This window comes from Heterocephalus glaber, unplaced genomic scaffold, assembly GCF_053883595.1.
Source record: "Heterocephalus glaber isolate CG9 unplaced genomic scaffold, H.glaber_assembly_v1.0 deba00001572, whole genome shotgun sequence".
NCBI classification, from domain to species: domain Eukaryota; kingdom Metazoa; phylum Chordata; class Mammalia; order Rodentia; family Bathyergidae; genus Heterocephalus; species Heterocephalus glaber.
Window position 1 is genome coordinate 20,653,904 of NW_028258357.1, and position 10,261 is coordinate 20,664,164.

Sequence of the window (10,261 nt, forward strand, 5' to 3'; positions counted from 1 at the left end):
GGCTGAGAGCCACTCCAGAACGGCTTGGACAGGATCCCAGAACAGGCGAAGGACAATAGGGAAGACTAAGGGAATCTCAGTTGACGATGGTGATGCGGCATTAATTGTGACAAACCCAGCACCATAACATGAGGGATTAATAACAGGGAAAACGAGTTTAGGGCTTACAGAAACTGATCTCAAATGAACAGCTTCTTCTTTAAATCTTTACGTTCAAATGGAAAAATAGAAGACTGGGAGAGAAGGTTTTAAACAAAGACTGGAAAGAGCCTATCTCTGTTCTGGGAGAGAAGGTGCCTGAATGGACTGCTTGATTAAGGAAAGAGATCAAATGGCCACAAAGAGAATGAGAAGATAAATTATTTTGTCAACACCAGGGAGGGAGAGGGCCGGGTCTTTAGCTCAGTGGTTTCGCCGCCTGCTGCGCAAGTGCAAGGACCTGAGTTCAATCCCCGGTACCAAAAGCAAAAAACAAAAAAAACCCCAAAACCAGGGAGGGAGAAAATAAAATTGTTTTGTCCTCTTGCACCTCTCCCTCCTCCACTAGCACCCTCCAGGTCAGCCCTGAGGTTGCCTGGCTCACCAGCCAGTTTACCTGGCCTGCACCTGGTCAGCAGGGGTCCCTGGCTCGGTGCGGGCAGACAGGTGCCAGGCCAGGCGCCCATCCAAGAATCAAGGCCTTCAGCTCCACCTCGGGGCGCTTAGTAAAAGCTGCTGGAAGAAGCTGGGCTGTGCGTGCTCGTACAGGCTGCTGCTGGAGGGACACAGCAATGTGCAGCCCCACAAGGGCGAGGAAATAAAGTCAAGCTCTGGCCCCTGTGTTCCAGGTGAGACAGCGCGGGGCCAGGCACAGGTGCTGGGGCGTGGCAAGTCCTTCTCTAACACCGGAGAAGCCTCAGAAGCTTAGTTCTCCTGTTAGAGAAAGCCCAGCGGGGAGAGATTAGCCCCCTGCTCAAGGCCATTCCAAGGGCTCCACCCTGCCAAGAGGAGCACACAGACCCTGGGGCTAACCAACCTCCTCCTCTCCCCAGCACCTCCACCACTGACGGTTACTTAGCAACAAAATTCCCCACCAAGTCCTTACTGCAATGCAGGGAACTAAGTCAGGGGCAAAGCAAACCAGGCCGCCGTCCTCCAGCATCCCCTCAGTCTCTCACCAAAGCCCAGGTCCTATGGCCGTCCAGTGCTTCCACTGATGCAGGCGGCAGGCAGCCTCCACACACCTTTGGGTGGGGGCTCTTATTCCTCTCCCGTCCGTTCTATCATCACCCCTACGGTTTTTCTTTTTTTTACGGTACTGGGCCTTCACACTGAACTTCACCCCCAGCCCTTTGTATAATTTGAGACAGGATCTCACTAAAGTCATTAGATTGCCCAAGTAGGGCTTGAAATTGTGATCCTCCTGCTTCGGCCTCCCAGTGCTAGAATTCCAGGCATGCCCCACCAGACTCAGCTCAGCATGCTCATTTCACATATGACAAAACCAAGCTTGAGTGTGGCTCTAATCCCAGCACCCTGAGAGGCCGAGGCAAGAGGCTCACAATTTCAAGCCCTGCCTGAACAATTTAACAAGTCGGCAAGACCTTGTCTCAAAATAAAAAAGGGGATAGGGATAGAGCTCAGTATGAAGGTCCTGGGTTCAATCCCTAGTACCTCAACAAAGAAAGATGACCTGGGTGACCTCCTCGACTCTAGCAACCAGCAAGTGGCAAACCGTGTCCAAAAAAATCAGAATGGCAAAATTTTGCCTGCAGTTTCTTATAAAACTAAAGATGCAATTGCAATTCCACCCAGTAATTGAATGCCTGGGCATACAGAGAAACAGAAATGTGTGTGCCTATGACAGCAGCCTGCTTTCTTCATAATAGCCCAAGACTGAGGCAGTGCAGACGGTACTGACAGTGGTTAAACAAATGGCTGACCACAGAACATTACTCAACAACAAAAGAAAGCACTGTTGATACAAGAGACACAACTTGAATAAAATCCCAGGGAAGAATTATGCCCAGTGGGACAAGAAAAAAAAGCAGTCCAAATGGTTGAATACTGTATGATTCCATCTACATAATATTTTTGAAGTGACAAAATTTTAGAAATGAACAAAAGATAAGGCTCCCTGGACTGGGGACAAGGGCTGGCATCAGGAGGGGGTGGGTATGGTTATAAAGAGATCAGGCTCCTGGTGATGAACTCTTCTTACCTCCACTGTGATGAACAGACCTACAGGTGTCAAAACTGTATGGAATGATCCACACAGGGTGTGCATGTGCACCCGCCCACACACACAAAAGCACAGATAAAATGGGTGGCTCTGGATTGTGTCATTAAACACTGGCTGTGATATCCTACAGTTGTTCTGCAAAACCTCAGCCTGGGGAAAACCAGGTAAGGCTGCGCCAGATCTCTGTGTATCACCTCTTATGACTATTCGTAAATATACAATCATCTCAATAATTTTTTTTTTTTTTTTTTTAGTTGAGACAGGTCTCACTATGCAGTGCAGGCTCGCTTTGAACTCACTAGGTAGCCAGGCCGGCCTCATGAACTCAAGGGGATCCTCCTGCCTCAGCCTCCCAAATGCTGGGATTATATCCATGCTTAAGAATTTTTTTTTAAATCTTACCTGTCCAAAAGCCGGGTTAGATAATAGTATTCTGTATTTCTGTGGTCTAAGATCTTCTTTCCACCATCGTTTTGAAACAATAGCTTCAACAGCCAAAGCTAAATTAAAACTCTTGGCAAAGGGAAAATAAGAAAAAAAGCCCCAGTGCCTAGAATTCTCTAGTGCTTTGAATTCACTACGAAAATTACTCCTGCTGACTTTTAGCTCCTAAGAGGCTCTCTCTCACCAAATACTCTCCTGATCTCTGTGTACCACACCCACCAGCACAATTTTTAATCAATATTAAATTTTGATTCTGAATCTTCCCCGATTGCGCAGAGCCAGTGGGTTGGCACCAGCCCTCGACGCGGATTTCTGGAAGGCAGCGCAGGGCAGGAGACAGGACAGGGCGCGAGGGGCCGGGCAGACCCTGGGTGGGAGGCGACCTTGGCCGGGTCTGCGTTTCCCCTCTGCAAAGGGGGCCGCGATCGAGGGCAGCGGTAGGATTTACTCCCTAGCGTCTCTCTTCCCCCGGGCTCCCCAGGTGACAACCGCGCCAGCTCCGGCTGCGCCCACGGCCACGCGGTACCCGCGGCGGGCTCCGAAGACAGCCGGGCAGTGCCCACGCGCGTTCCCCGCCCCGCCCCGAGGGGAACCGATCCCGGAGCGGCCGCCCGCGCCACTGTCACCCGCCCTTCTCAGCACTCGCTCGCGGGCTCGGCAGCGCTGTGGACGAACACGCCTGCGGCCCCGGCAGCGCCTCCCCGCCACCCGGCTCGGACCCAGCGCCGCAGGCTCCCGGCCTGCAGGGGGTGCGGCACTCACCGTCCGTGCGCCTCCGCGCGTCGCGGTAGCGCGCCCACAGGTAGCGCTTCAGGTCCCCCGCGGCGCCCGGCGCAGAGCACAGCGGCCGAGCGGGCCACGCGTGGGGCCACCCCCGCCCCGCAGCCCCCGCGCCGCCGCCGCCGCCGCCGCGCAGGGCCGCCGCCGCCCTCGCCCCAGCCCCGCGGGCCGCCGCCGTGGCCATCCTGCCGCCGACTGGCTGCGAGTGGCGCGACTGGGACGGCGGGGCTGCGTCCGAACACGTGGCGCCGCGGCCCCGCCTCCGCCAGCAGGGGGCGGGCATAGGTGGGCGGGGAGGGGCGGGGCGGGAGGGATGGGGATAGTTAGCCGAGGGGCGGGCCAGGGCGCAGGCCCGGGAACCCACTGGGCCCGCGGGAGCCGGGAAGGGGCGGGATTATGGGCGGGGCTGGGGCTAGCGGGGCGGGGTGGCGGGTCTTGGGAAGTCAAGGCTGCCCAGGGTAGGGCGGGGCCCGGGTGGGCGGGTCCTGGGCGGGCCAGGGTGGGCGGGGCCTTCGCCCCTGGGGGCCCTCTCCCAGGCCGCGGATGTCATTTTCTGGCCCTGCGGCAGACAGCAGTCCTCGTGCGTGGCCTGGAGGCCACACGTAATGAGATGCCGAGTCGCCGAACCTGGGCCACCAGACGCGTCCCGGTGCCGCCCGCGTGGCTGAGCTGCTCCTTCCTCCCGCCTTCCGTGGCAGCCCCAGCCTGGTTGCGCGCGCTCCCCACTCCGATCCGCTGTAGCCGGGCTCCAAGTGCGACCTCCATCCAGAAGCCTCTGCTGTCCCCGCACCGTGGAGCCCGGTGGGGCGACCCGGTCCTGGCTTGGATCCGCACAGGCCGCCCTGGGGGGCGCATAGGTGGAGGCCCAAGCCCGCCCCTGAGGCTCCCGGAAATTTTGCCTGAGGGGACAGCAGGCGGCCGAGCCCACCCTGGTTCCGCCTCCGGGCAGAAGGCCTGGCGGGAGGTCACGCTTCCGCCCTCCAGCTCTGCTGCACCTGTCCCGGCCCTGCGGTTACGGTTCCGCTGAAGCCGGAAAGGGCAGTGGCATTTGTGTGCGCTGAGTCAGACAATGCTGTCGCCCACCCAGGCTAGGACCATAAGTGCGTCCCATGCCACCCTGTCCCCCGTGGAGCAGGGAGCTGGGCCGGGCAGGCTGGCTCTCTGGGTCCAGGGTTAGATGAGGACTGAGAATAAAGACTGAGGTCACCGAAGGCTCCTGCGTAACCGGTCCTGGAAGTCCCCTCAGTCACCCTGAAAAGCAGACACCATTTCTCATCCTACAGATAAGAAACCGAGGCTGAGAGGCGCGCGCCGGTAACTCCTGAGGTCACCGGGCTCCTCCACCTGCTCCCACCGCATTAGGTAGGGTTTAGCAGGATGGCAGGGATCAGCCAGCCACTGAGTAATCATTAACAGTTAATAGTTAATGTTCTACTAATCCATGATAAAATGGAGGGCAACAAACATTCAAAAGAGATATCAAGCTGGGTGTGGTACTGGGAGCACCCTGAGAGGCTGAGGCAGGAGGGTGGCAAATTCAGCCCAGCCTGGGCAACTTGGCAACCTACCAAGACTTGGTCTCAAAATAAAAAGTGCTGGTGGCCAGGGATTTAGCTCAGCAGCACTGCACCTGCCTCTCAGGCACCAGGTCCTGAGTTCGATCCCCACTACCAAAAAAAAAAAAAAGAAGAAGAAAAAATTTGGGGAGGTAACTCAGGTGCAAAGGTGCACGCACACACAGAAGAGCAAACCATAATCTGTGGGCTCTGGTACCTTAAACTGACTTTATGCTTCAAATTTATTCCAATTTGTATCTTGTTTTATAAAAAGATTGGGTGATAGCAAGTGTAAATTTTGTTTAGATGAAAAATGCATGAATGCAAAATAGATAAATGATAGTAATAGAAACACAATTAGAACTTTAATCATGTTGTTATTTTTTTAGATATGGAACTCTATGAAATCAACATTACTCTACCTACCATAGAAATGCAAATCATTTTAAAACTTCCTTTGTCCTCCTTCTCCACCCCACCATCCTCACTCTCTCCCCTCCTTCCCTCAGAGGATGTCCGCCTTCCAGATGAACCTGGTCCCACTCCAGGAGAGGAGCCGCTGGGCTTCAACAAGGTCTTGGAGTGGATTGCTGCCATTTTCTCTTTTGCCACCTGTGGGGGTTTTAAGGGCAAAACAGAAATTCTAGTGAGCTGTAATGGGACTAAGAATGAAACTGTTACGGCTACTTTTGGTTATCCATTCAGGTTGAACCAGGCATCATTTCAGTCACCTTCAAGGGTTTGTGGTGTAGATTGGAAAAGTCACGTCCTCATAGGAGATTACTCCTCTTCTGCACAAGTCTATGTTACATTTGCAGTCTTTGTATTCTTATACTGCATCGCCGACCTCCTGCTTTATGTTAGTTACACGAACCTGTACTGGGATAGTCGTAAACTTCCCATGACTGACTTTGTTGTTACTGTTGTTGCCACTTTTTTGTGGTTGGTGAGCACTTCAGCCTGGGCTAAAGCTCTTACAGATATTAAAGCAGCTACAGGTCCCAGAATTGTTCAAGAGCTTCTGCCTTGTAAACAGTCATCAACAGCGTATCATTTTGGCTCTGTGACAAGTATGGGATCCCTAAATGTTTCTGTGGGTGGTGAGCACTGCAGCCAACGGCAGCGACCCAGCCGGGAACCCTTGCTTCCCATTCATGGCTTGGGCAGCACCCGAAAGGAAAGTTTCTTCACCAAGCAGCCAGCCCGGGCTTCTGGGGAATTTCACATGCACACGCACGCACACACACACACGCACATACGCACACGCACACACCCTACACCAGAGAACACACATTGCTTTGCATAAGTGTGAACCTTAAGGGACTCCTGCCTCTTAAATGTACTGCATCTTTCTCTCATGTTCGGCACTACTTTTAAGACTAATAGTTGTTTTGCTCATGAATTTCTGCCCATTTTCAAGGTTTAGCTCCACGGTCTCCTTCTACCCATCCTGCAGTCCTTTGTCACCCCTCTGCTACAGCTGAAAAGCACAGCCTTGCAATTATCTATGGACTTCCGTCTCTCTGCCAAGCCCTGAGCAGATTCTCAAGGGCATGCACTGCATGCTGTGGGGCTTCCATCATCAAAACAAGGCCTCAGCCATCAGTTCAGGTACATTTTTCTCAACTTTTTTTTAAGGTACTGAGGATTGAACTGAGGGCCTTTGCACTAAGCTACATTCCCCACCCCTTTTCTTTAGTTTTTTGAATTTTTTTTAAAATTTTGAGACAGGGTCTCACTAAGTCATTAAATGATCCAGGCTGGGCATGAACTTGGATCCTATTTCAGCATCTCCAGAGAGCTGGGATTCCAGGCATGAGCCACCACCCCAGCCCTCAGCCATCTCAGCTTAATTTTTATGGCTTCGATTCTCTTACTTAGAGCTCATCTATGTCACTGAATGGTGATGCTGAGTCATATGGGGTTAGAAACCAGTGCCGACATGCTGATAGCCTGGCTACTGCTGCTCCTGGGAGTAACAGACTGTTTTCTCTGACTCGGGAGTCTCATGTCTTCTACCAGCATCTGTGAAACTGGCGGGTCAACCACTTCACCCACAAATCGGATGGGGGAAGCAGGGAGTGGAGAGGCCTGGGGGCCCCGGAGAACAGCAGCTCCAGGGCCTGCTCAGAGAGCACCGTGACTGTGGCAGTGGTGGCCAGCAGCCCTGTCCTGCAAGCTTCTGCTCAAATGTCACCTTACCAGAGTGGGTCCCCTGGCCATCCCGTCTCACAGGGCATCTGTGCCTTTAGAGGCTGTCACCTCTGTGGCTTTATCTTGATTTTCTGTCCTTCACACTTATACCACATGTCATTTCCTGTATTTATTTGTTGTCTGCATTTCCCTACATGACTGCGAATTCTGTTGGAGAAGGGGCTTCAGTTTGCTGCTGTGATGCTGCCACTTAGGACAGTGCTCTGCACGGGAGGTTAGGCTGTCAAACCAGAAAGTTCTCTCGGTCCCTTCCGAGTCCTCACCCCCAGGTCACCACTATTCTGATGTCTAGGATTATCTTTGCTGATCCTTGCACTTCATATAAACAGGATGTCTTCATATGAACATGCCAAACAGATGTGCTTGTCCGTGTCTTCGCATTCCTGTGTGTTTCAGGAGCTTGCTCTTCTTTTATAGCTGTAATAGTCCATTTATGGACATACCACCACTTATGGATATACCACAGTTTGTTTATCATTCTTCTGTTGATGAGCATTTGTGTTGTTTAGAATAAAGTTGCAATAAAAAAAAAGAAACTTCCTTTGAGCCAAAATCAGTTACAGTATTTTAAAAGTCTGAACAAAAGCAAATCCTTGGGCCTTGATTATGACCACTCCTAAGTGTTTTGGGAGAGAATATCCAATTTGAGAATTCCAAATAAAGACAAGTGGGGGGAAACAGACGCAAGAGCCCACAGTAATCTGTATTCCTTGTTAGGATCGTTTGATGTCCGCAACCATTTTCTTTCTACTTGAAATCTCCTCTGCCAGATACAGTTTGAGGAGCCAGCCAGCGACTGGGGCTGTGAAATGATACTTTTCTGGTAGAAGCTCAGCTGTGAGAGCCCAGGGTTCACTGGGCTCAGAGCCCTGGCAGGGCAGGGCAGGAAACTGCTCTGACTTGACCTCCACTCTGACTTTCGGCAGGCAAATCCCCGGCCCAGGAAGCTCCACCAAGCTGCTCCCGTGGCCCAAAGACAAACACCTGCAGGAATCATCTTTATCTTCAGTGCTTCCTTGCTTGGGTCCTTCCACATCTCAACATTACTTTGTGCCTTCGATTGGAACTTTTCCTTGGCAGAAATGCAGATGATGATGTTTTCCCTGAGCTAGAAGCACACTGGTGCTTATCTGAAAACCCTGCTTTTAGACCCTGAGCTCATCTGCATTCGGGCATCTCTGGAGAACTCGGTCGGCCATGGCCATTCAGACTGGTGTCATGTCCCCAGGACGGGGGCCCTTCTCGGAGTCCCAGGGACACCGCTGGCTCATCTAGGGGCCTGAGTCTTCTGCCCAGACCCACTCGATTCCCTTCAGAAAGCTGCAAGAGGGCAAAAGCTGTCAAGGGCCCTCAGAACAGGAAGAGCCAGAAGCATGTTGCTTTCGGAGACATGAAACAGAAATGCGCTGCAGATTCATTCCACCAGCTGATTAGGAGAAGCTGCAGTGGGTCAGGGCACCTACTGCCTCCATCAATAACAGCTCTGCTGGGCACTAAAAATAAGAATATCTGAATTTCTAGAGCCTTCCCAGCGTCACGCATTTAAAAGAGGATAAAAAAGCCTTTACCAAAGGTGGTTATGAGAACATTACCTGTTGTAATACTACACCAAAAACATTTAACCTGAGTCTAACGGTAAAGAAACAATCGGATACAAAGTGGAGGACCCTGGGGCAGGGAAGGGAGGCCGGAAGCTGACTCAGACTCTTCCAAACTGTTGGTGTCATGAAAGATAAAATAAGAAAATTCTTTTTCAGTGCTCTTGCCTCCCACAGGCGTCAGCGGAGCCTGTCTTCACCTTTGACCTGACACAGAGCCCTCCTGTTTCTGCAGGGTCTTTCCAATCTCTCGGATTCCTGCAACATCCAAGAAGCTGGGCGCCTGTGGCTGCCTCAAAGTCCTGCACCAATCCAAAGCGTTTCCCTGTCACGGTCATTTTGACTTTGGGGAAGAGCTGACAACACGTGGTACCAGCCCCGGTGAATAAGGTGGACGAGGACACCGAGCCATGTTTCACAAGCCTAGCTGTGTACTGGAAGGCCCACGGCGGCAACATTCACTGTATTTTTGATCACACTCCTAGAGACACTCGGGAAAGAGGACTCCAGAGCTGCTTCAGAAAGTGGCAGGGGCAATGGGATGGGTGTGTTGAAGTTTGGGGAGTATTGTGAGGGGGAGCCAGGGCAATGTGTCTTACTGGAATAATTTTTTTAACCTAAGCACACTGTATTTTCTGAACAGCCCTTACAGTTGATAGGACACCTGCCTGACTCAGCCTCCCTGGCCCATGCCCTTGGCTGCACCCTGAGGCTGCCTCTTCTGGTTTCAGGAGCACCCCTGAGTATCACTGGCTTCCACTGGAGGAGATGTTCTCTCTCTTCGGCCTTCTTTTCTGGCAACCTGAGAGCAATCTCCATTTGCCTGGGTCGGGAATTCTCCTGACTCCCGGGACGCTCCAGGTCGCTGGCCGAGTGAGCAGGATGCACTTGAGAATTACCCTGTGGGCAGATGCCAAGTTGCACTGGGTGGAAGGACCATGGAAGGACAAGCTGGAGAAGTAGAAGGACTCGTGGGGGCAGGGGGGCAGAGCCTGTCCCCAGGAGCCGGGTCCAACACCAGGTCCTGCGGATGTGACTGTCCCTTCCGACCCAGGCCCCACAGAGGCAGTGGTGGGTGGGCCCAAGGCTCTCGCAGGCAGCTTCCCCGTCCCCTGCTGCCCACACTGGGACCCCGCTTTCCTGTGTCACCTCAGCCCACCGCTCTTTCCGGGGAGCTGGTGCGGCGGGTCCAGACTGCTCAGTCCTCCGACCCAGAAAAGAAGAAAGGAGAGGATGGGTTAGCACAAAGCAGAGAAGTGACTGAATCTCTGTCTCCTTCAGCCCTTCGCTTGGGGTGCAGAAGAAGCCTAGCACTTGATTGCCTATACTGCTGGGTGCTTTATCTCATTAAACCTTCAGAAGAGCTGGATGTGGTAGTGCAGGCCTGTGATCCCAGCTCTCAGGAGGCTGAGGCAGGAGGATCCCACAAGTTCAAGGCCAGGGTGGAC

At 52.9% G+C, this 10,261-nt stretch overlaps 1 protein-coding gene and 1 pseudogene across 2 annotated transcripts in view; one reads left to right on the top strand and one right to left on the bottom strand.

Moving 5' to 3' along the window:
• Positions 1-3,644, bottom strand: part of Nt5dc3 (5'-nucleotidase domain containing 3) — a 51,105-nt gene extending 47,461 nt beyond the window's left edge. For both annotated transcript variants that reach the window (XM_013072261.3, XM_087192719.1), the window contains exon 1: positions 3,428-3,644. In XM_013072261.3, the coding sequence (XP_012927715.2) occupies positions 3,428-3,629 (202 nt within the window). In that variant the 5' untranslated portion in view covers positions 3,630-3,644. The remainder of the gene's footprint in view (positions 1-3,427) is intronic.
• A 328-nt stretch (positions 3,645-3,972) lies between these two features.
• Positions 3,973-7,818, top strand: LOC147823615 (synaptophysin-like protein 1 pseudogene; annotated as a pseudogene).
• Positions 7,819-10,261: the final 2,443 nt, after the last annotated feature.